This window comes from Penicillium taxi (assembly GCF_028828555.1).
Source record: "Penicillium taxi strain IBT 34144 chromosome Unknown utg000005l_segment0_segment0, whole genome shotgun sequence".
Classification (NCBI taxonomy): Eukaryota; Fungi; Ascomycota; class Eurotiomycetes; order Eurotiales; family Aspergillaceae; genus Penicillium; species Penicillium taxi.
Genome location: NW_026643207.1, coordinates 3,350,569 through 3,374,667, shown reverse-complemented (window position 1 = coordinate 3,374,667; position 24,099 = coordinate 3,350,569). Strand labels below are relative to the sequence as shown.

Here is a 24,099-nt window from a genome sequence, read left to right as displayed (position 1 = left end):
TTCTTTCCTTTTCCATTCTCCTCTTGGTACTTTGTTTTCAATACAGGTACGCGAGTACTCTGTACAATACCACGAGTCCAGCTCCAGGTCCACTTGGTGTACAACTCTTTTCATAAAATGGTTCGATGGTGGACTAGAACGCCTCTTTTACGCCAGTTTGCATCCTCACAAGAGTCAAGTGACTCTGAAATCGAACTAGCGAGAAAATGGCTGCGGAAGCTAAACTTCAAAACGATTCCCCGTCACCTTTGCCCTTTCATTCAGCCGTTCAAGTGGCCCCGGAAGTCAAAACGTGAATAAGTCGGTACAAATCCGATTCACCGGTTGCTGTGCTTATGGATCACTGACCTGGTCACAAGGTCAATTCAAAGGCCACTTTGAAAATATCATTCACCTCGCTGTTCTCGTTGGTTCCTGGTCTACTCCATTCTTAAATACTGGCCTCTCGGTATACCGCCGACCGTTCCCAGTCCTTGATTATACAGTCGGATGAGACTAGAGTTCAGTCTACCAATGTGGACTTGTGTTTTAAAAAGCTCCATCAATTGCTGGAAATCTCAGGGAATGGAGTAATACCCGGGGGAGAATTTGTTACTACTATATCCATCTAGTACCGTTTTTTCTATGCCAGTTCTTGGCGTTTCCATGCCAGATTAGTGCTCACCCCCTCGCTGCTTTTGCTCCCTGAGTTGAACTATGAGCGCCCTGATCCGACCAGTGAGTATTCTATAAGCGTACTGATATCACGTGATGGCAATGATGACCTAAGCGCTCGTATAAAAGCGGCGGCACCTGAAGTATGAAAGTCCCGTCACAGAAAAAACGGTACGTCAAGCTACAATACTAACAGACAGCAGACAACGGGCTCAAAATGAATCTAGAATCAAGGCTAGAAAATTATATAGCTGCAAAAAGAGCAATCGACGGAGAAGTAAATACGATGATTGATTCACATAATAAGAACATAATGAATTTTATATCCGACCAACGCCTTGCAAGTGCAGAATAATTCCTGGGTATGCTTACTCCGACAATGTTCGCTCCGCATTGCGCGCTGTGGAAATGATGGCCTTTTTCAGCGAAGGATCCAAGTCCTTTGTTTCGGCCAGCGGTTTCAACCAGCTCACCAACTCTTTGGCAAGGCTGTTACTCAATGGCTGACACTCCTTGATGCGAGCAAATGAGCTTCCCAGGACACGTGGGAACTCTGGTGATGTGACACGCACACCAGCAGTGGGGAATTTGATGTAGCAAATTTGCGTGCGGAAGCTGGTAGTTTGGTGGGTCTGCATGTTGTCTACCACGTGGCCCAGGATTGTGACTAGACAAGGCAAGTTTTCAAACTCCAAAGCCATCTCATAGAACTCGGCTCCGAATCGATCGTCATTCTGGAAGTTTTTCATTGCGGCGTCGAAGATAGCGATCGGGATAGCTCCGCTGAGGGCGGGGGTGGAATTCAGGGTCTCGATGGCATTCTCGGCCGCTTCTGCATTTCCATCTGGGTTGATGTCCTGCTCCGTAATCTTCGGTATCGCAATCATATCGGCATTGGTGTCCAATGCCTCATCGCTGTCCTTGGCTCGGGTCTCTGTCAGTCCCAATATCTGCTGGCGAGCAACCAGCTTGGTGATGTAGATCAATTCCAATTTCGCATATTGCAACCAGAGCTCTTGTTGATTCTTGCAGAATCTCAACCCTCTCTGCATATAACTCCGTGCCTGGGACATATCGGCTTGGTCATCCAGAACAGACTTTGCGGCATAAATCCATAGCTCTGCGCTGGTCGGATGTAACCGTAGGGCGTCGGTGAAGATCATCGAGAGCTTCTTGTAGGACTTTTGCTTTCGCGCATATTCAATGTATTGGATCCATAGATTGAGGTCGCCCTGGAACCTGCGGGTCGCTCTCTCTAACACGAAAAATATCCTACGAGTGCCACTGTGGCCTGGCGCACGAATTCCCATTCTCTTCACGCGCATTCTGCGCAGGGCCTCAAGATTGATCTCATATTCCACATATCGAACAAAGTCCACCGGCTTTGCGCCACGCGCATTGAGTTTGTGCTCGAAATCGGATCGTTTTTTAATGATGGCAGTGATTTCTTCCTGGAGTTGGATATTAGTCCAAGCTTCTGCTTCTTTGCAATCACCGGCACTTACCTTGGTGAAAATCTTCTTGCTCTCATACTCTTTCAGCTCAGGAACTGACTTCTCAAGAAAGAACCGAGCCTTATCGGTAGCAGATGACATCTTTCACTTAAAGAAAGAAAGAAGTAAAATTTGTTCCTGATGTTCTCCCTGAGTTGGAGCGAAGTGGTAAAGATATGAATTGATGATATCTTAAAAAATTACTGGAGACGCTAATCCAAATCCGGCTAATCCAGTATAGAGTGGATTCGATCACGTGATGGATTGAGTGATCGCGATTGTGGTCCAGGAATCTTGGAAGTCAAGGCATACAGTATTATAACTTCATTATAGTACGTAATGCAACAAATCATCAAGTAAGCTGGTTTTTATCCATGCTATGGATAGTTTTTTACTTAATTATTTCATTATTACAATATCGGCCATCATCAATAGTCGTAAGCCTTTATAAAAACCTTCTCCAAGTACACAAGAAAACAAGTCTTACAGTTTCGCAATATCGATAACATAGGACCACACTGGCCTCACACGAGGCCCTTGAGAGCCTTCCAGCCCTTCATTCCCAGCGACATTTCTTGTTTTGCCGATTTAGAGAACACTCGTTGTAGGTTTTGTCCTGAGGAACGGTATCACAGACTCAAGGCATTTCTTGGGCCCCGATGTACCAGGGGCGGGCATTGAGAAGTGACTGAGAAGCGAGACAATATTGTAATGCCTGGCACTGTTGGTGTATTTGGCAGGGGTGATGACAAGGGACTAAACAGCTAACGCTAACTATTCTGCTAAAGAGTTTGTTGTTTCCCAAGTACTGAGACGATTGGGACGAGGAGAAGAGTGGTAACGGTGAAGAGGCAAATGGTTATCTGCGCTCTAACACATGACGAGAATACTGGGAGCGATCATGATGGAGACAATCCAGAAGGATATGGCCACTCCCACATTTGTAGCACTTGAGCGGCTTGGGCACTCTACGAAGGCGAGTACTCTCACCGACATCCTCCTTTATCGCGCTCTACGTACTGCCACGGTGCAGTATTAGTCGATTAATTCTACCGATTCACTTTCAGTCTGTACATTATGGGATAGCCTTGCTGTTCGTTTCACAGCGTGCTCTATCGGTATCCGCGGCATTTGCATACCCCATAAAGCCATGCTTCCACGTTGGTGCTCACAGCGCACGATCCTATTATACTGGCTAAATGCTTGAAGCAATTGAGGTAGCTCGGTTTTTGGGCAAAGGCCCCCCATATGTAGCGTGCAATTTTCCATTAGGCTGTTAACGTAGGAGCAAAAAAGCCGGCTTTGCAGGAATGATTCGTTGAAAGAGACTGAGTGGAAGTTACCGAGATTATGGTGAACAATTTCAGAAAATGTCTGACTGATATAGTAGTTTGGAAAGAGAGAAAGTGGGTATAATGGAAAGACGAGTTGATGGATGTAAGAATGAAGAGAGGTAAAGAAGGTGAGATATAGATCATATAGTGATAATAAACGCTTTTTCGAAGTTACAAAGAGCCATGTGGCTCTATTTATGACCGTCATGTCGGCTGATATTGTCTCTAACACCGTACTATGAAAGTAATAAAACGAAAAATTATGAATAACGTGAAGTGAACTTCATGATTAAACAACACCAACTTCTAGTATATTATATGGTCCGTGCACAGACACTAATCCCAAATCAGTTAGATTACCATAAAGAGAGGCCACTTTGGAGACAGACGGATATTGCTCTTTCCATCCTCAGGGGCCCTTGATATCTACACTGTCGTTGTCTTTTTTCTTTCTTGACGCTCTTTCCTCTGTTTATTTCTTCATTATTATATACTGGTGCGGAGCCTTTCCCTCTGCACCGCCATGGCTCCCAGATTCAAGGATGGTGACGCTGTAGTCTCCGTGAGTTGATCGTAAGACATCGATAAGAACCTCGGCATTAATATGAAGCAACACAGATCAATGGCAAATGGGTTGCATGGACTCACACAATCTTCGCCTATGCTGCCTTCTTCAGCGCTCTAGTTGTTGGTGTCGCTCTGCATTTCCATAAGATTGTGCAGAACGAGTACTTTGGCTACCCTGACGAATGGTTCCCTTCCGTATCCGCTACAATTGGTGACCGCTACCCCGAGCGATCATTCTTCCAGGTTTTTATCGCCATTACATCCGGATCTCGTTTCGCTCTCGTCTTCCTATGGTACATCCTCACCGCGCGTCCGAATTCAAGTCTGCCGAAGTTCGTCGCAGGTGTGGGTATCTTCCGTACTCTCACCTGTGGTGGATGGACTTATGTCACTTCCACTGATGACCATGACTGGCACGATATTTTTATGATCTCTTATCTTGTGGCTACTTTGCCGTGGACACTGGGATGTCTTGCGCTGAGCCCCAACAACCGCCGGGCTGTCAAATACCGTAAAATCATGGCAAGCTTGTTCTTCGGAACACTGGTCCCTTTGATCTATTACTTTATTCAGCACAAGGTGCACAAGATTCCTGGTGGTAGGTCGTTGTATAATTGCATAATAGACTATATGAACTGATTGTCTTTCCAGCTTACACTCGCTATGCCTTCTTCGAGTGGTCCCTGGTTCTGTTCGATGTTGGCTTTGATGCGATTACCGTGCTCGACTTTGAAGGACTTGAATTGGTGGTTCGCGATGTCAAGGGAGTCAGTCGAGGGTATGTACCGTCGCTTCCAAAATGATACCCACCAAAAATGTATAGTGCATAAGAGTTGGCGGGCTCCATGATTTTTTTCTAAAATTGGCTTCTCTCAGGCAAATGAAGACAACTGCGGACTCTGTTCTTGAGAAAAAGTGTGTACAATCCCATAATCTACTCGCGGCATATCCGGAGGTTAACACGTAGATTTCTAGCAAGGACAAGCCAGTGAGCAACACCTTCGGTGAGGCCTTCTTTTGGACCGAGATCATCGATGCCGCTGCTGACGTCTACAATGGGGTATGTATATCAATTATTGAACCGATTTGCCTTCGCTAACTTCAGGTCATAGTATGTATTCTGGACAATTGTGACCGGTCTTCCCGTTCTTGTGTGGTGTGAGTGATATCTCCTGAGTTTTATATGAACATCATTGTCCTAACTCGAATAGACTTCCCCCTGTGGCACATGGGCATCTCTGGCTACGAAGTTGCCATTGTCTGCTGTACATCACCCTTCTTCTTGGCCATTCCCTCATTGAGATATGCTGCTGTGAAGAACCTTCGACTACTTCACCTAACTTCACTGGTCGGCCTGCTGGCCTACAAGCTCCAAGACCCTGCTCACCGTCTCTTCCTTACTGGATTTGCTTTGGCAGTTACATGCGTCGCCTGGGTGGCTAGCTTCTTTGCAGAACGTTCCAACACGCCACGTCTGGAGGCTCGTATCATGGCATGGGGCATTGGTTTGATTGTATCTACTGTCTCCAAGTTTGCATGCGCGACCAACAACCCACTGTGGCCTATTATGCACGGTGACAATGGTGGCTGGAACAAGATCGGTCTTGCTCTCGCTATTTTCTCTGTCCTTCGATCCCAAAAAGGCTCAACCATCAGTGGGGGCGATTACCTCCCATCTAATGGCAAGAAGGGCTCGTCCCTCTTGGCCGCCGTTGGTTTTGGTGGTCTCTTCTTTGCCATCGTTTCTCTTCTGACCGACTCTAGCACCATGATCGCTTGGGTCTGGGAGGGATATCCTATTCGCGGACCGATTGCAGTACCTCACGGTGCTGTGACAATCTTTGCCATGGGTGCTGGTCTCGTGTTTGGTATCTTCTACCCTACGGTGGCTGGAAGCTGGACAGCCTACGGCCTTGGTTCCGTTGGTGCCGCCCTCCTTACCTACTACCATCACTGGACCGGATATTACGGAGCTCTTGCTTTTGCATTCTACATCATGGCTGTTGCTCCGGTCTTGATCAAGTCTGGTGTCCGCCACTCTCCCGCATCCGTTTTCGGTGTCGGCTTCGTAATTTACGTCTTCCTTCTGCTCTTCCATGTCTGGGTCGTGGCCTATGCCTTCGTTCCTGGCGGTCCTCTTGTGCGTGAGCACACTGACTGGCTCATGATTCTCACCACTCTCATGATCGGTGCTGGTGTGTTCTCTGCGGCAACCTCCAACTCTTCGCGCACATCTCGCAAGAAGCCTATCAACCCCAACAGCAAGAAACAACGCTCATACTACGTCTACGTTCTTGCTGCGATTCAGTTGCTCTCCGTATCCGTGGCTTACCTGCGCTTCCCAACTAACGACTTCAAGCCCCACCATCCCGAGGAGAAGGTTGCAACTGTTGGTATCTGGACTGTTCACTTCGGTCTCGACAACAACATGTGGGCTGCAGAGCGCCGTATGCGTGATGTCATTGGAGAGCTTGAGCTTGATGTCATTGGTTTCCTCGAGTCGGACAATCAACGTATCATCATGGGCAACAAGGACGTTACCCAATACATTGCTGAGGACTTGGGTTACTACGTCGATTTCGGTCCCGGCCCTAACAAGCACACCTGGGGTTCTGCTCTCCTTTCCAAGTTCCCCATCGTCAACTCAACCCACCATCTTCTGCCTTCGCCTGTCGGCGAGTTGGCTCCTGCTATTCACGCCACTCTTGACATGTACGGGGAGATGGTCGACGTCGTCGTCTTCCACTCCGGTCAGGAAGAAGACCCCGAGGATCGCCGCCTACAGAGCCAGTACCTTTCGCAATTGATGGGCTCGTCTCCCCGTCCGCTGATCTTGTTGAGCTACTTGGTCACCAAACCACTTGAGGGCAACTACAACACCTATGTTAGCGAAGTCAGTGGAATGAGTGATATCGATCCCACCGACTGGGACAGATGGTGCGAGTACATCCTATTCAAGGGTATCCACCGTACCGGTTATGCTAGAATTAGTCGTGACACGATTACCGACACTGAGATCCAGGTATGCTCCTTAACCTTTACTAAGTATTTTGAATAATGACTAACGAACATTCTAGGTTGGTAAATTTGTTGTTGGCGAGCCTGCAGTCCTCACTGAGCAGGAGATGCGCATGCCCGAGGAAATGATCCCCGTTGGCCGCCAATTCCCTGCCCTTTTCCGTGGCGAAGGTGTGCGAGGACACCGCTACCATGTCTTCGACGAACCCCGATACTGGCAGTAAGCATTCCATATGTTGGGAGTTCGTACGCGTTGTGTAAAATAATTACCTTGGGAGGATTCTTCTCATATTTTTCATACTGAATTTGTTTTAATTCTTGATACGATGTATGAACAAGATTCATCTCTCCGCTGTACATTTACGTAAATCGACCTCGGTTTGTGTGCTTTCTTTTGCATGCTATTAATCTTTACCTCAGTTGGGGATCCGAGACTCCATCAACTTTTACTTGATGGAATAGGTACTGTGAAGACCCTCACGAGCTATGGCCTGTAGGTTTAGGCTTGATATTTAGACCATAGTGTATGCTACCTAGGTAGTCTAACAGGAAGTCTGGAAATACCACGATTATCCAACCTCCGGGGTTCTCACCTTCATCTCTAGTTGAATTGGTTCCAATACTGGAAGTATAGAACATGCGAGATACCTGGATTGATTCCTCACACCCCTTCCAAGTTACCGCACACTGATTAGATCCACTCGTTCCAAGAAAATTGCCGTGACTGTACGGAGTATAAAGTGGGCATGTGTCTCCCTTGGGATGAACGGAGCTCACATAACCTTTCGTGACGAGACACTAAGAAGAAGAAAATAACGACAACAACTTTTCGTTCGTCCGTAGGATCCAATTCAAATGATTGAGCTAGTTCGATTCTTTTCAATACAAGCACGTGACTTGAACTGTGGGCCCCAACAAATCTAGTATTCACCCACCCCTAGGATTTTCACACTACCGACCCTTCCAGACACTCCTGATTCAAAAACATCTCAGACCACCTTATTATTAAATTTTTCATCATGGAAGAGACATTCGGTCTACTTCCCCCTCCTCAACAGACCTTCTTTTGTCCTCGCGACGAGGCCATAGCTCAGCTGAACGACTTTACAAAAGGGCAAGGATATTCCATTACTATCAAGCGATCGAATAAGAAGGGCTCGTATCTACACTGCTCCCGGAGTGGCCAAGTAAAAGTTCATGTTGAAGGAGTTAAAAGAACCCGTCAAACAACATCCGGAAGATGTGACTGTCCATTCCGAGCAGTTCTCAGAGTGAAAGAACAGGGCAATCGTCTAGACTTCTCTGTCCAACAACCAACACATAATCATCCTGGCGAAAAGCCGATTCTCCTCCCAGTCCATCGACAGCGTGACATCTCCAAGTACCGGGACCGAATCATCGCCTATTTCTCTGTTGGCATGAAATCACAAGCAATTCTCACTTTACTTCGAGACGAAGCTGCCCGAAATGGAACAAGATCTCCATACATCGTCGTTGAAGATCTTCAAAATTTAAAGAAAAATACAAAAGACCTGCAGACTTCTCTTGCTTCAGGCAATTCTCACCCTGTCATTCCTGTCATCTCACCGTTGCCCTCACCGACACCTGCAGATGCAAATCGACTCACTATTCTCGGGCCCCGTGATGACGCCGTTCGAGAATATACTGCCTGGCAAGAAACTAATGTCGCCAATGATGTTCTTAAAGCTGAATTTCGCCATGCTTGTGAAATTGCACTGGCGAATGGACTTGATTTGGAGCAGATTCATGAAGACAAAAACCCGTCTTTTTTTACTAGCGAAGGAATCAAGATTGGGATTGCTCGACGTTTTGTTAATGATATTGGTGAGTGGGTTAGAACTGTGAGGACTGCCCACGACCCAGCTATCTGGGATGATCTACCGGTGAGCTAGACATCTCGCCAAGCTCGTATATAAGAGGAGTTGGAATATCTGACATAAAACGGCTTTCATTGTTATTGATGAAGATTTTTTATTTCTTAATATTTTATACTTTTTTATCTGGCTCAGATTTTAACAATTAGTGAAAAACTGAATGAAATATACAGGGCCTAGAAAGCCATGGGTGTCTGAGGACTACTCTAAACACATTAGGGATTGAGAAACAATGGAAGAGTATTTCCGAAAGTATTGTAGAAACACCATCATTTTTTCAATATGATTGGTATCGTTATTCTTCACTTTCTTTGTTTTTAATCCCACGTACTACATGTCAACTCGAGGTTGCGGATCGAAATTGATACCAAACCTCCATAGAATAACTTTGAAAGTGAAATATCTTTCCACTTGCTCGCAAATATTTCTAGGGTTTGCAACTCTTTTAGTAATTGAAGAAGCAACCATGGATACTAATACCCATGGTTTGATCCTATACCAATGTTTGTATAAAAATGGTCATACAGTTCACGTCTACAGGGTGGGGGATTACTTTGACAAAGGAAACGAGCCAAGGACATCAAGAATTTTGAAAGAGCTTTGCAAATCTCTTTGTCTCGATTTATTCGGTTATTTTTAGGCAAATGGGTCTACAAAGGATTCATGAACCGCTTCCAGGGGTTTTATAAGATCTCTGGTATTCTGCATAAGGCTTCATTTAATTATGATCACAGCAACGCACTAGTCGACTACACCGAGTGCTATATAGGTAGCAAGCCCTTCAAGGTCCAATAAGGTTAGTAAATGATATCTTCATGTGAATGGCAAATATCTACAGGTTCACTAACTGTACATAGATCCAATACTAAGCTTACAATAGTCGAAATTCGAAGGCTCTAAGGATGGTAAGACCTAAAAGATCCGCTAAAGTACCGACGAAGGCTCCAGCAAAGGTACCAACCAAGGTAAAGAAAGCCAAAGCTTCAGCTAAAGTACCAGCCAAAGAGCCGGTTAAGGTGCAGGAAGCCAAAGTTCCGGCAAAAGCACAGGAAGCCGAAGTGTCAGCTCTGGACAAACAAGCCCAGCCACCTCCAGGTCTAGTTCCAGACAGTGAGGCTTCAATCAATCCACCGAGGCTCAAGCTGGTGCACAGAGGTCTCGAAATCCTTCCCCAAACAGCGGCAGTGTTAAGAAGCCCCTCTTCTAAGCCAACCTATGTCGAGTTTCCCCGTCCAAGAATTCTAGCAAAGATTAAACGGGAAGAATGGCCAACTATCACGTTTGGAAGAGACGCACCGACGCCGCGGTGGACGGTTGTCCCATACGTGCCACTACCAGAAGAGATGATAAATCTTTCTGAGGACCTAATTGTGATGTATGATGGGACTACACAGATCCCAGAGGTACATGCTGGTGACAAGGTTCTGAGGTATGACGGGAGCATAGGGCTAGGTGGTCTGGAATGGAAATTTGAGCCAGGGCCGGAATCTGGGTGGAAGAATCTGAATCAGGCTGAACTCGATGAATTTGCGTACCGGTCTTTGCGCCAGATGCTGTTAGATTGGTCGTCAGGTTCTGTCGATAAGCTCAAGGCGGAAATCAGACAAGGGGAGTATAAAGATCACGTCGCCAATGTGGACCACCCTGTGCCAGGTATGTGTGATGCGCCGAAGGAGTCGCCACTTGGAGATTCAATTGGCGTGCCTAAATGCGGAGCACCGCTTTCAAAAGTTGAATATAAGGAGGAGTGGACTTGGCCCACTCTCGAGCGTCCGTCTTTGGCTATCAATGAGCAGACGAGGAGACATCCGATAACCCGCGCTATGTTCAGGCATATGAAAGGAACTCTAGGTCCTGAGGATGAAATCAGTTGGTCGGCATATCCTGTTGATCCAGGCGATTCTCGCAAGGCCTCAGTTGAGTCTCCTTTTCTTACTCCAACTTGTATTCCACATGATGTCCCCGGTCTCCATGGCGCCCTTCCAATTGGTTCGGCTCAAAACGGTCCACAAGCACCTATGGGCCACCACAGAATATCAGAATTTGGAACAGCACCTATTCTTACATACAACAGATCCCTTGATGGTAAGTAATAAGTCCGTACTTTCTCACGTTCTAGTTCCGTGCGGCGCTATGCAATCCACATATCTAGTACAATTCATTTTGGCTGATGTTGTCAAATTTATACTGTCAACGTTGCTTTGACCCAAATTCGATTGGATTTATATGAAGTTTTATGCTGACGCCATTGCTGAAGCCGTAGTGGATGTCCCTAAACCCCAGAATGCTACGGGTTTAAGCAATGATAATGCGAAGAAGCGAACTAGGACTAATGGTGAGTATAGTGCATGTTTACTACTGATTCTCTTAAGAGCAGCTACATTCATGATAATACAAATGCTAACAGACGAATTCTAAAGTCAAAAAGCCACTTTGTAAAACAGAGAAAGAACGGGAGAGATTGTCACTATACAAGATGACCCAGCAGCTCGATGAGAGCTCCTCATATTTCCAGAAATGTAAAAAGCTCTGCGATGATCCAAAGAAGCTGCAGCAACACATACCGGAACCCGAAGCTGTGCGTCGTATGAGGTCGTGGGCTGGCGCTCACTTGCCCGAAGATCTCGAGAAGCAATTGCCCCGTCGAATTCCAAATTATCCAAATTCTCGCCGTCCGTTCTCGGCATTACGAAAGGTGAGTTTTCGAGTAATATGATCAAATTATCCTCAGGTTAGGAGCTGACACCTCAGGATTAGACTATGCAGACAAATAGAGTAAAGGCGAAGCTACCTAATGCTCTACTCTAGCAGATCTCAGCTCTGGGACCCTGGGAGTATCGAATCAATATCAAATTGTTTCAAACTAATATCGGCTTAGGAACCCTGTTCTCATGGCTGTGACTTAGGAAATAACAGGAGGATTGGAACAGAAGCTGTCTAGATGTACTAGTCTATGGATGTTCTTCTCGATTTAAGATCACCTCACTTTTATAGACAGAGCGGCCCTGAGCGGGATGAAGTAAAAGGAGGACAAAAGTGAATCTAATAATTCTAAAGTGAGATTCAAGTTAGCTGAATGGAAGTATGGATAGCCTTTAGGTATTTTGATACTAGTTGTTTAAATTGTCCTTATACTGAGTGTTTTCCCGATAAATAAGAAACTTAGAATCGCTGGAGTCAGGTAGTCTAGAATCACATCTGTAATGTAAATATCCTTTGCAATCTCACAAGTTCTAAAGTTCACTCCAAATTACTGATTTTAGGGAGAGAAAGGCATGAGAAAGCTATGAAAAAGAAAGCATAGCCACTCAGTACATAAGTAAATAAATATTTAAATAGTTGATTAGTGACCTATTTTAGGTTCTTGTGATTAGTCATTCAGAATGATGACTAAACATACAAAGTGCGCATAACTAGCTAGTTCTCTTTCTCCAGCTAAGCTACACAACCTAAGCCGGCCATTCATGGCACGCACATCAACATGTTCACATTCACACCACTGCTTGGCGCGCAGTACTCTTCATCCAGAGCATCACAGTCAATATTAGAGCTCGATGGGGGCATTAAGATTCTAGTGGATGTTGGCTGGAGTGATACCTTTGATACCCGTGATCTGGTGGAGCTTGAAAAGTAAGCGATTGCGGTCTCTCTTCGCTACTTGAGCTGACTTTATAAAATAGGCATATTCCGACTCTCTCACTGATTTTATTGACCCATGCGACTCCCGTGCACATCGGTGCCTACGTTCATTGCTGCAGAACATATCCTCTCTTCACTCAGATTCCCGTCTATGCGACAAGCCCCGTTATTGCCCTTGGTCGCAACACTCTCCAGGACTTATACGCCTCAGCACCACTGGCCGCTACATTTCTGCCAAAGGCGTCAGTTTCAGAACCCGGCGCATCCTCTACAGCATCGGCGATCGCTTTAGGAGAAACATCGGAAGCTGCTGGCAGCACAGGACGTGTTCTTCTTCAGCCACCGACTACAGAGGAGATTTCCCGATTCTTTTCTCTCATTCAGCCCCTTAAATACTCACAGCCACATCAACCACTTCCGTCTCCCTTCTCGCCGCCTCTGAACGGACTCACCTTAACCGCTTACAACGCCGGACATACAGTTGGTGGAACAATATGGCATATCCAGCATGGCATGGAATCAATTGTTTATGCTATGGACTGGAACCAGGCACGTGAGAGCGTTGTAGCGGGAGCTGCGTGGTTTGGCGGTTCCGGTGCTAATGGAACGGAGGTCATTGAGCAATTGCGAAAACCCTCTGCTTTGATCTGTAGCACGACAGGAGGTGACAAGTTTGCCATTTCTGGTGGCCGGAAAAAGCGAGATGATCTCCTTCTCGACATGATCAGAAGCAGCCTTGCGAAAGGGGGCACCGTTCTCATCCCCACTGATACCAGCGCCCGTGTTCTGGAGCTAGCATACGCTTTAGAGCACTCCTGGCGGGATGCAGCGACTGGTGAAAAGGACGATGTTCTCAAAGGTGCAGGTCTATACTTGGCCGGTAGAAAAGTCAACACCACTATGCGTCTTGCCCGCAGTATGCTCGAATGGATGGATGAGAATATTGTTCGTGAATTTGAAACGGCTGAAGGTGCGGATGGCGGACCTGGTCAGAGAGGTGGTGGCCAAGGACTGGAGAAAGGTAGTAAAGGAGTCGGTCCCTTTACCTTCAAGCATCTGAAAACTGTAGAGCGCAAAAGGCAACTCGAAAAGATTCTAGCAGACCAAGGGCCCAAAGTCATTCTTGCTTCGGACACGTCACTGGCTTGGGGGTTTGCGAAGGAGTCATTACGACAAATCGCCGAAGGCCCCAACAATTTGTTGTTGCTGACGGAATCATTCCGCAAAAAGGCACCCGATGGACAAGATCAGTTATCGACCAGTGCGACCTTGGGAGACACCCTTTGGCAATGGTATGAGGAAAGAAGAGATGGCGTGGCATTGGAGACTGCTTCAGACGGGGAATTGCTTGAGCAAGTCCACAGCGGTGGACGAGAATTGACCTGGACAGAGGTGCAGCGGGCACCACTAGACCCAGGCGAACAGTTGCTTTATCAGACATATCTTGCCACCAAGCGCCAACTCGAGGACACTTCCCAAGTTCGGGGAGGTCAAGAACACCTAGATAACGCGGCTGATGCGTTGGACGACGGATCCAGCTCAACTTCCTCCGAGGACTCAGATTCAGAGCAGCAAGGCCGTATTCTCAACTTCTCAACTTCCCTTGCCCACGCTAGTCGCAACAAACTGGCTCTCAGCGACGAAGATTTGGGTGTCAATATTCTTCTCCGGCGGAAGAATGTCTACGATTATGATGTGCGTGGTAAAAAGGGTCGCGAAAGGATGTTCCCGTATGTGGCTCCGAGAAAGAAGGGCGATGAGTATGGAGAGTTCATACGACCAGAGGAGTACCTAAGAGCGGAGGAGCGGGAGGAGATCGATATGCAGCAACGGCGCGCTGATGCACAGACAAAGCTTGGCCAAAAACGACGATGGGATGAGGCTACTGGACCAGCTGGTCGGTCATCAGGAGGCGCTAGCGGACGAAAACGCCAACAATTAACCCAGGATGGACAAAGACTGGATTCAAGTGTGGCCGATGACCTCAGCCTTGCTGACACTGCCGATATTGCTGTATCCTCGGAAGATGAAGCGGTTGACCAGGTATTCGAAGGCCCTGCCAAGGCTGTATATACCAAGGAGTCTATCACAATCAACGCTCGTATTGCCTTTGTTGATTTCATGGGATTGCACGATAAGCGCAGCTTAGAGATGCTTATTCCTCTCATCCAACCCCAGAAGTTGATTCTAGTCGGAGGTATGGAGGAAGAGACATCGGCGTTAGCGGCGGCGTGCAAGAAGCACCTAGCCACCTCTACAGAAGACGCGGCTGCCATCATTTTCACTCCAGTGAATGGTGAGCTTATCGACGCCAGCGTCGATACGAATGCCTGGCTGGTCAAATTGAGCAACTCCCTCGTTCGGCGTCTCAAGTGGCAGCACGTCCGGAGCCTAGGTGTGGTCGCCCTAACCGCCCAGCTCCGTGGCCCAGATGGTACTAATGAGACTGACGGTACGGACGCCGAAGATGCAGGCAAGAAGATGAAGCAGATACAAGATGAAAGCGCTTCATCTGCTGTCACGCCGATCATAGATAATGTTGTTAAAACTGGCGACAAATCCGATGTCATTCCTCTTCTTGACACATTGCCCGCCAGTATGGCTGCAGGAACCAGAGCTGTGACTCGGCCCCTTCATGTCGGCGATCTCAGACTTGCAGATCTTCGCAAAATAATGCAAGCAGCCGGCCACACTGCAGAATTTCGGGGCGAGGGAACACTTCTCATTGATAAGTGTGTTGCCGTGCGCAAGTCGGGGACTGGTAGGATTGAGATCGAAGCCTCGGCTCAATCAGCAACCAACCAAGGCAACTTGGGGCGTGGTGCGGGTAGCTTCCTCGCAGTAAAGAGGAAGATATACGAGGGACTCGCCGTTGTGGCGGGAAGTTGAGGTTATTTTTAAAAATATACTTTTACTTTTGAGACTACCTAGGTATCTAACTTGGTAGATAGAAACTTCAATACCACTTATAATGTGTTTACACATGCTTTAATAAAACTTCTTAATCTTCAGAGCATACAGAGTCAGTCTCATGGTATGCCGTTTATACCTAGAAAGCTATTCCAAGAATTCGTTTCGGGCTATTTCAACCGCTACCTAGGCTGGAAGTGATTTGGTCAGTATGATGCGTATACCTACGTTAACGAAACTCTTACTCATGGAAGTTTTCTCTTTCTTCAATGATCACGAGGTCTTGGAATCATCTTAACAGTAATCTACCAACAAATTTCGACATGTCTCTTTCTATCTAAACTCGGTCCTCTTCACTGGCAGCTGCTACTTGTTGTCTACTTGGGAGCCCTGATATTTGGAATAAAGAGCTTTTCCAACCCATCAAAGGCAGTGTCATTAGATATAGCAAATAGTGAATATTAATTGATGCACCTAGTAGTATGTCCAAGTTTATGTTGGAGAGAATGGCATTAAATAAAGGAAACATTATAAAATTTGTTATATTACATAGGGTGAAAGAGGAGAGCTGAAAAGAAAAGAGGAGGATAAAAAGGAAAAAAGTGGGAGTGAAAGTGAAAGAAGACGAAGAAAATGGCCATCGATGTCACAACTCCATCAATATACATTTTAATTGCATCCTTTGGTCTTGGTCACAGTCGCGGTGCTGGTAGAAGTAGTTTTAACGACCTTGGTGGAGGTAGAAGTTTTTTGCTCAGTGATAGTGACTGAAGGCACTTTTGTCACTGTCGAAGTCTTTGTCACAGTGGTAGCGGAGGCCGAAAGAGTAACAGTGCTCTTGACAGTTTTCGTCTTTGTTTTGGTGATAGTCGAAACATCACCACTGAGTGTGCTTTTGATAGTTTTTGTTTTGACGCTCAAAGCTGTGGTAGTTTCACCTGGGATAGTAACGGTTTTTGTTTTCTCAGCTAACAATGTAGTGGTCACAGTCGATGCCTTGAGAGTTGTAGTCTTGCCAATAGATTTCGTGTCTATGACGATCACAGTTGTTGTAATAGCTGGGATTGTGGTGCTTGAGATCTTTGTAATCAGGGAAGTGATAGTATCTGTGGTCGTCGAGGCTTGGAGAGAGGTTGTCTTTGTCATGATATCGGTAATATAATCAGTGGCAGCTGCGAGAGTTGTTGTTGAGGTCACTGTCACGTAATCGATTTCCGTGGTATAGTATGTAACAATAGCGCGGGGCAGAAGATCACGCCTGATCTTTTTGGAGTCTGCCTCACAGCTAACAGTTGTCGTGGTGGTTTTGTGGGCTGTCTTTGTGGAAGTAGATGTAGTCACTTCGGTAGTAGCCTTTTTTGTGATAGTTTCCGGTTCTTCAACTGTCACGGTCACGGTCACAGTGGCCTTTTTCTGGGCTTTCTTACTGGTTGTCTTGATGCTGGTTATTGTCTCAGTCTCTGTGCTGGTCACAGTTGATGGAGCTGCAGTGATAGTGGAAATTGCGGTCAAGGTGCTCTTCTCAGTAGAGGTCTTGCCTTTGCCAGTTCTGGTCACTAGAATTGTAGTGGTAGAAGACTTATCAGATGAAGTCTTAATTTCTGCAGATGGGGTGATAGTGCTGTCAATTTCCACAGTCAAGGTTGACGTCTCGGTAGATGTCACTGCCTGTGCAGACACAATTTCTGTGGTTGTGGTAGTCAAGATCTCAGTGATACTTTCTGAAATCAAATTTGGCGTCTGCGTCACAATCAGGGTGGATTCGATAGTGGAAGTCTTATCAGAAGCAGTAATTGTGGCAATGGCAGAGATGGTTTCGGTAACAATAACATCGGCCAGCGTGGTTGACGACAAGACAGAGAGAGATGTGGCAAATGAAGAGATATCAGTTGAAGCGGCATCGGTTGAAGTCAAGATAGGCAGAGCTGTGGAAGATGAAAAGATACCTGTTGAAAAGGCATTTGTTGAAGTAGGAGTCGAGCTGGTGGTTGTCGAGATAGTAGCTGTACCTGGAACAAATGGCGTTCCATCCACGTGGGTAAAATCGATCCAAGATGTGGTTTTAAAGAAATTGGCAAGCTCAAATTGAGCGACACTCGTTTCATTCAACTGCGTGGCAAAGGAAGCCCGGCCCGAAGTGCTAGATCCAGAGCCATAATTTCCATATTCAGCAAATGTAACACCAGAAGTTAGCGGGTTGGAGCTAGACCATTCCTCCCATCCAGTAGCCTCAACGCATGAATCAAGGTATGAGTCGATATATGCAACACGAGCATAGCTGTTCCATGGTCTGCCCAGAGAGATCTGAGACATGGTTCCTGTGCCAGTCGAAGGAACAATGATGCACTGATCGAAGACGAAGCCACCAGCAGTATTGCTTGAAGCTCGTTTGTCAGCTGTGAGATTTATACCATCCTCATTTGGAGAGATCGTGGTGTTTAGGAAATAACCGGCACCACTTCCCCAGATCATGTCAATATTTCCCTCGACATACCCATTACTCATCCACAGATAGCCGTTAATCAACAAGGCATCCTGGTTACCTTTGACCTGGCAGCCTATCTGAAGTTAGTTTCTGCATAATGTACCTTACTCAGAGAGGAAAAGAAATACCATAGAGACTGGCATATTTGCTTGACTTGACGGCAAATCCTAGGGTCGCAATATCTTGTTCTGTACCATTGTTGTTCACAAAATTGATGTTGATTGCCTATCACAAAAATCAACGTATGTCCCAGCTTACAGAGTAAATCAATTTTTCCATACCTTGAAGTAATTACCAGTGGTATAGACAGTGGCGCCATCAGAATTTGACTCGTCAGCGCCTGTGTCAATACCATGGTTGTACTGGATGGTAACCTCATTTCTGGAATAATCGTAGGTTGACTCGGAGTATCCCATGAAAATGACGGAGCCGGACTTGCTGATGATCAGCTGCTCCTCATACGTCCCTGGATAAATAAACACGGTGGGGGTAACTTTGGAAGAGGTTGGAAGAGCATCAAGAGCACTCTGGATAGTGTCGTAGGTTGTCGTGTTGGCTTCAAGACTAGATTTCGAGACAATATAGGCGCCAGTGGGTGGAGTTGTTCCGTCATATGCCGCAGTGGCGGAAGCGATCGAAGTAGCAGTCGGGGTTGCTGTTGTTATGGTTCCAGATACTGAAGTTGGAGTATCAATTGAATCCCAGTAGGTCATATCAATCCAGTCAGTTGAATCCATTACACTTGCGAGGGAGTAGTCGTCCTCGGTCAGAAGTGTAGCATATCCAAAAGTCTCACGAGCATCGGCATTATTTTCCCAATTGCCTGGTCCAGAGTTATTGAATTCGGCAAATGTGATATAATCAGTGCGTGGATCTGAAGTTGACCAGATTTTCCAGCCAACCGGGTTGATAATGTCGGTCATGTAAGAGTTCTTTACAACGACCAGCGCATATTCGGAATAAGGCCGGCCTAGATAAACAGTCTCAGTAAGATCAACTGTAGCATCAGCTGCAGCAGTGAAAAGAGTTTGATCAAAGATGTAGCCTCCAATCGCCGAAGATGACCCTCTACTCTGTGCTGTAATTGCGGATTTTGCTCTCTTGGCTCCGATAGTGCAGCCCTTGAAGTAGGCTTTGGAGTATCCCCAGATAAAATCAATGGCACCCTCAATGTATGAAGACTCGTAATACTGGTATCCGGTCTTGGATCCAGTCAGCAGTGTATCTTGCCAGCCTTGGAAATAGACGCCTAGTTGAATAATAGTCAGCATAGAGTCATATTAATAATGTTGTTGATCGCAAATCATACCATAGAAGGCAATATGGTCGCCATAAATAGATGCTGCCAAAGTCACATAAGAGGACTCCAATCCATCAAGATTGTCGGTATTGAGGATGTTGAGATTGTAAAACGCTATTTTGGTTGATGCCGTCGAAAGAGTAGCCGTTTCAGCATCAGAATGGCCAGTCGGCAAAGGAGACACAGAGAGTCCGCGGGAAAAAGTGATTGTCACCTCGTTGTCAGCATAACTCTCACCGGGATTACCGGTAGTATATCCAATGATCATGACTGGACCGTCTCTGTCAATTGAAGGAACTTGTTCATTGTAGGTACCAGCATATATGAAAACAATTTGAGTCGAAGTATCGTCAGGAAGAGAAGCTAGAGCATCGGTGATGTTGCTATAGGAACCTTCGACAGATCCAGATACGCTAACAAGGACGGCGCCCGAAGGAGGAGTGGTACCGCTTGTTGGGTGAGCCCATGTCGCAGATGTAGTAGTGCTGGTGTTTGTTGACACAGCACTAGCCCCTCCAGTCAGATCGTAGGATGGAGTGAGACTATATGCAGTCATGTTGAGCCAAGAGGTATCTCCAATCCAGTTAGACAAACTGTATGCCTCAGCCTCACATTCGGTAAGATTTGTGGCAAAAGAAACCCGACTGCTAGACCAGCTGCTAGGTCCGGTGTTGTTAAACTCTCCAAAAGTTACATAGTCAGTCTGAGGAGCACTCGTCGACCATATTTTCCAGCCAGCAGGATCGATATGTTTGTCAAGATATGAGTTCATATAAATGACACGACTGTACGATGAGTAGGGCCTGCCGAGCCAAGTATCCTCAAAAGTGGTTCCATAATCGGACGTGTAGGTCACAAGACAATTGTTGAAGACGTAACCACCTTCTGATGTATCCGACGCACGGCTCATAGCAGCGATACAAGCGCCGGCAGTATTAGAGGCAATGATTGACTGATGGAAGTACGCTGTCGAGAACCCCCAAATGAAATCAACAGAACCTTCAATGTAGCTGTTTGAAAAGACCTGAGTTCCTTTGTTTGCGAGGAGAGTATCTTGATAGCCAATAAAAGAGCAGCCGTATGATTGAACGTAGCCATAAAAGTCCGCCGCAAGAGCCGCGGTGTTACTCGTCTGAGGATAGGTGTTTTTGAAGTCGATATTATAGATCGCCAGTCCCTTTCCGTCAGTATTCTTGGCATTGACAGTGGGGGTATCTTCGTCTTTGTTGGCACTCGTCAGTTCACCATTCGAGTACTCAATCGTCACAGTATTCCCAGTATAGTCATTCTCAAAGTTGGTTTCACCGCGGAGAATGGTCTTGCCGGTACGAGTGATTGAGATTTGCTCGTTGTATGTGCCGCTCATGACGAAGATGGTATACTCTTCTCCATCACTGGGAAGTGCTGCAATAGCTGCGGTAACATTTTTGTAAGGACCTGAAACCTGGTTCACAACATAGGTAGACGTGGCAGTTGCTGCGGTCGTAGTGGAAGCAGAGATCGACAATGAGCTGGTGCTGGTTGTTGATGTCTGGACCACATCTGCACTCTCAATAGCTGACAAAACGGAAGCATCAATCCAATCAGTATTCGAGGAACTATAGCTTGGGTAGGCCGATGCAAATACAGCATCAATACTATATTGGGGCAAATCAGATGCGCCGAGAAGAGAGACATATTGGGACCGCGTAGCAGAATTGCTAGAATAGCATCCGGCACCCGTGTTGGAATATTCGGCGAAAAAATTCTCGCCATCTTGACTGGTGGTGTCAACATGAGCTCCTGTAGCAGCGATCAGGCTTCCCAGGACAGAGTTCCGGTAGAGTACCACGGTTCCTGCACCATTGGCAGCGGCCAAAAAGACATTCTTATTGGATGCTCCTGATTTCTGAGCAACTGTGACATGGTCCAGGACAACTGTTGAGTTGTATAGTGTTGTCGACGACGACTTAGTGCCCTTCATGTAAGTTAAAATCGCAGAATTATCGACTGGCACGATCTTAGTATTGTACACATAGAGATTGGCTCCGCCGTAGATAACTTTGTCAAGAGCCTCGATGTATGAGTTTGCGATGACACCAAGACCAACACTAGCAGTGATGCCTAAGGTCCCCGTTGATATAATCTGACAGTCATAAAAGGCGTATTTGTTTCCTTTCAAGATCATGGCACCATACGCAGACCCAGTATTGATAAAGTTGATATTCTTAAAATTCACTTGTAGAATATTGTTGTCAACGGTCAAGACAGTTCCGGCATTGGTGATGGTCACCTCATTCTCGGAGTAGTCATCTTGGGTATTGCTTTGACCAATGACAGTGACTGTTGGGGTCGCTGAAATAGTGATGGCTTCGGTGTATGTGCCAGCAAGAACTGTGACAGTGGGAATTCCAGAGCTCTGGGCGTAGGAAATAGCATCACCAATCGCTGTAAAGTGAGCGCTGCCATCAATTGCGACAGTGACAGCAGCTATAGAAGCTGAGGAAGAGTTAGCACGATCTTTCCAAAATAATAATTCCAACATGAAACGCACTGGAAGATGTAAGGGAAGAAGTAAAAGAGGTGGACTTGAGCGTTGAAGTAGTTGTAAGGGTACTTGAGATCTTAGAAGCCCCCGTAATGCCAATAAGACCTAAAAGGTACAGAAGCTGCATCCTAAATAGCCGTAAAAGGCAAGTGGAGCAAAATATGAAGGCAATAAATATTAAATTTGTATAATATGCAATGGAAGAGTTGAAGAAGAATGTTTTTGATAGAACACAAAAAGGAATGGGCCATCAATGATCTTATATCTATGCTAGAAGAACCCTGGAACAAAGATTCCCAAATACCAGTAAAAAGGGTCAGGCCGGCTTTCCACTACTAAAACGGAGTTGATCCGGAGACTAGGGGAATCTATACCATCCCCATCCTTCAATGTCAAAAAGTTGTAGTTCAGGGCAAAAATAGCCGATTACAACGGAAAAGCGATACTGAAACAGTAATAATCGTGTAAGATTGAACCAATCAGGAAAATTTGAAGTACCTATCTCAATTCCTGTCTTAAAGCTTTATAATTATTACTGTAGTTCGTTTCTCCGGATCCGAGAAACAGATCTGTGACTAGTTGTAAGGGGTAAGGGGTTCCTTCTGGTCCGGCCGTGTGATCTGGTGCAAATCTACTATGGAGCAGTTAGAATCTTGGAATGTGCTCTGTACTATTATGGACCTGTAGTCGATTAAATATTGACTGCAGATGGATTCTTTCGAGAGATTGTCAAACCTCGATACTATCATCACTTCTAACTCTACGTATTTTTGGTATCAAGCTTGATCGTTCGATATCCTGAATACATTCTTTGGCTACTACTTTTAGATGGTACAATATGGAACCTGAAATGCCGGTATTCCGACACATGGTTTTCAAAGTTAGGAACCCATGTGGCCCGAAAGCTTAACCACTGAAAGCCGTTTGATACCTAAATAAGATTGTGAAGAATAATTGCTTTTTGAACACTTTATTTCAAAATCATCTTGACAAAATTGACTTAGAGAAACATAAGATTGAAGCCTATAGAGGAAAGAGAAAAAGCGATTGTGATTTTTGAACCATGGAATTGACCACTGTGGCGCAGCTGAATTACTTAGTACTTACGCGGCCATACTAAGGACTTTCGATCCACCCGAAGGGTTGCTTCGGCTTTGATAGTAAATAAATGTGGATGAACAGCCTTCCCCACTGAGGGTTGACTACAAATGAGTAATATAGAATAGCTTCATTAATGAGCGTTTGGATCTGAGCCCTTTGGCTTTTGATATGCTGAAGCCAGTTCTTTATAAATTTATAACCCATTGAAGCTTGATCATCAACCATTTCTATCGTGCCAAATTAGAATTGGCGCCACGCTGCTAACTCAGCTTATCCTCCTCCACTTCCTCTTTTTCTTACTCCCGATGTCTTCTTCATAGTTCTTTCTCTCATGCTAAAGAGGTATTGCTCTCATAGCCTGGTAGTGGAGCAGGCTCTTTGCATTTGAACTCTGGTTTAAGTTCTAATCGCTCATCTCACCAATAAGGACAAGTGTCATTGCAGGAAACAATTTTAGAGAATTGAGGGCTCGGCATATCAAAACAATTACAGTTCTGATTACGCTGTTGATTTGTTGGTTTATTCAATTTAGAAAGAAGCTTACGCCGTAATAAATTCATCCCAATCATCGTGGCGAAGAGAGCGCCTCTTTGTATGACGATTGCAAAGGCTTTCTCGCTTCCCTTGCTTATTAATATCGAAATCATCAGTAGGGTAGAGGTTCTTGCATTCAGAGCGAAAAAAACAGCAGTCGTATTCATAGTGTAAAATAGAATTCAATGAAGTGTATAGAGTAATGGAGATGGTAAACGAGGGAGAATTTTCAATGACAACAAGCTAGGTCTAAGATAGATTAGTAAAGCTTGGCAAATCGACACTTTTCCTGTAGGTTTAATCCGGCCGGGTAGTGGGGTCATGTGGCCCACTAATTCACGTAACAGTTATGTCTACATTTTTCATAAAAGGTTCATTCTAAGGTTTTAAATGGACTAGTGGCAAATGTTGTCAATAGTCTCATAATTGCTGCATTTTATTATTTTTTTCTCCTAAATGGCTGAGCCTAGATCCACGGGTACCTTTGGAGACCAAATCGGTCCACCGAAATTCAAAAGACACCTCTGTGTTAGAGAAGGGCTAAGTCAACCGGATTACATAGACTAGTACCGACATTTGCTTGAAACACATTTCACACTCTCCAAGTAATAGTAAACACAGTCGGTATAGTCTGAACAAGAC

The 24,099-nt window shown here is 45.7% G+C and overlaps 8 protein-coding genes across 8 annotated transcripts; 6 read left to right on the top strand and 2 right to left on the bottom strand.

Annotated features, from left to right (window-relative positions):
* Positions 1-117: 117 nt before the first annotated feature.
* Positions 118-948, top strand: N7495_008558 (uncharacterized protein; the record flags this gene model as incomplete). The annotated part of the gene is made up of 3 exons (XM_057211209.1): positions 118-292; positions 360-484; positions 916-948. 3 exons carry the CDS (start codon positions 118-120, stop codon positions 946-948), a joined length of 333 nt encoding a protein of 110 aa, XP_057060752.1.
* A 74-nt stretch (positions 949-1,022) lies between these two features.
* N7495_008557 (snoRNA-binding rRNA-processing protein UTP6) lies at positions 1,023-2,249 on the bottom strand (the record flags this gene model as incomplete). Its single annotated transcript, XM_057211208.1, has 2 exons — positions 1,023-2,105; positions 2,160-2,249. 2 exons carry the CDS (start codon positions 2,247-2,249, stop codon positions 1,023-1,025), a joined length of 1,173 nt encoding a protein of 390 aa, XP_057060751.1.
* A 1,755-nt stretch (positions 2,250-4,004) lies between these two features.
* N7495_008556 (uncharacterized protein) lies at positions 4,005-7,290 on the top strand (the record flags this gene model as incomplete). Its single annotated transcript, XM_057211207.1, has 8 exons — positions 4,005-4,043; positions 4,100-4,646; positions 4,700-4,826; positions 4,925-4,963; positions 5,024-5,108; positions 5,161-5,206; positions 5,260-7,070; positions 7,126-7,290. 8 exons carry the CDS (start codon positions 4,005-4,007, stop codon positions 7,288-7,290), a joined length of 2,859 nt encoding a protein of 952 aa, XP_057060750.1.
* A 795-nt stretch (positions 7,291-8,085) lies between these two features.
* Positions 8,086-8,979, top strand: N7495_008555 (uncharacterized protein; the record flags this gene model as incomplete). Its single annotated transcript, XM_057211206.1, has 1 exon — positions 8,086-8,979. One exon carries the CDS (start codon positions 8,086-8,088, stop codon positions 8,977-8,979), a length of 894 nt encoding a protein of 297 aa, XP_057060749.1.
* Positions 8,980-9,863: 884 nt separating this feature from the next.
* Positions 9,864-11,054, top strand: N7495_008554 (uncharacterized protein; the record flags this gene model as incomplete). Its single annotated transcript, XM_057211205.1, has 1 exon — positions 9,864-11,054. One exon carries the CDS (start codon positions 9,864-9,866, stop codon positions 11,052-11,054), a length of 1,191 nt encoding a protein of 396 aa, XP_057060748.1.
* A 133-nt stretch (positions 11,055-11,187) lies between these two features.
* On the top strand, positions 11,188-11,718 carry N7495_008553 (uncharacterized protein; the record flags this gene model as incomplete). The annotated part of the gene is made up of 3 exons (XM_057211204.1): positions 11,188-11,296; positions 11,406-11,656; positions 11,698-11,718. 3 exons carry the CDS (start codon positions 11,188-11,190, stop codon positions 11,716-11,718), a joined length of 381 nt encoding a protein of 126 aa, XP_057060747.1.
* A 724-nt stretch (positions 11,719-12,442) lies between these two features.
* N7495_008552 (cleavage polyadenylation factor subunit CFT2) lies at positions 12,443-15,489 on the top strand (the record flags this gene model as incomplete). The annotated part of the gene is made up of 2 exons (XM_057211203.1): positions 12,443-12,591; positions 12,642-15,489. The coding sequence occupies 2 exons, from the start codon at positions 12,443-12,445 to the stop codon at positions 15,487-15,489; spliced, it is 2,997 nt and encodes a 998-aa protein (XP_057060746.1).
* A 690-nt stretch (positions 15,490-16,179) lies between these two features.
* N7495_008551 (putative pectin methylesterase) lies at positions 16,180-21,819 on the bottom strand (the record flags this gene model as incomplete). Its single annotated transcript, XM_057211202.1, has 4 exons — positions 16,180-18,068; positions 18,124-18,220; positions 18,277-19,244; positions 19,305-21,819. The coding sequence occupies 4 exons, from the start codon at positions 21,817-21,819 to the stop codon at positions 16,180-16,182; spliced, it is 5,469 nt and encodes a 1,822-aa protein (XP_057060745.1).
* Between the last annotated feature and the right edge of the window lie 2,280 nt (positions 21,820-24,099).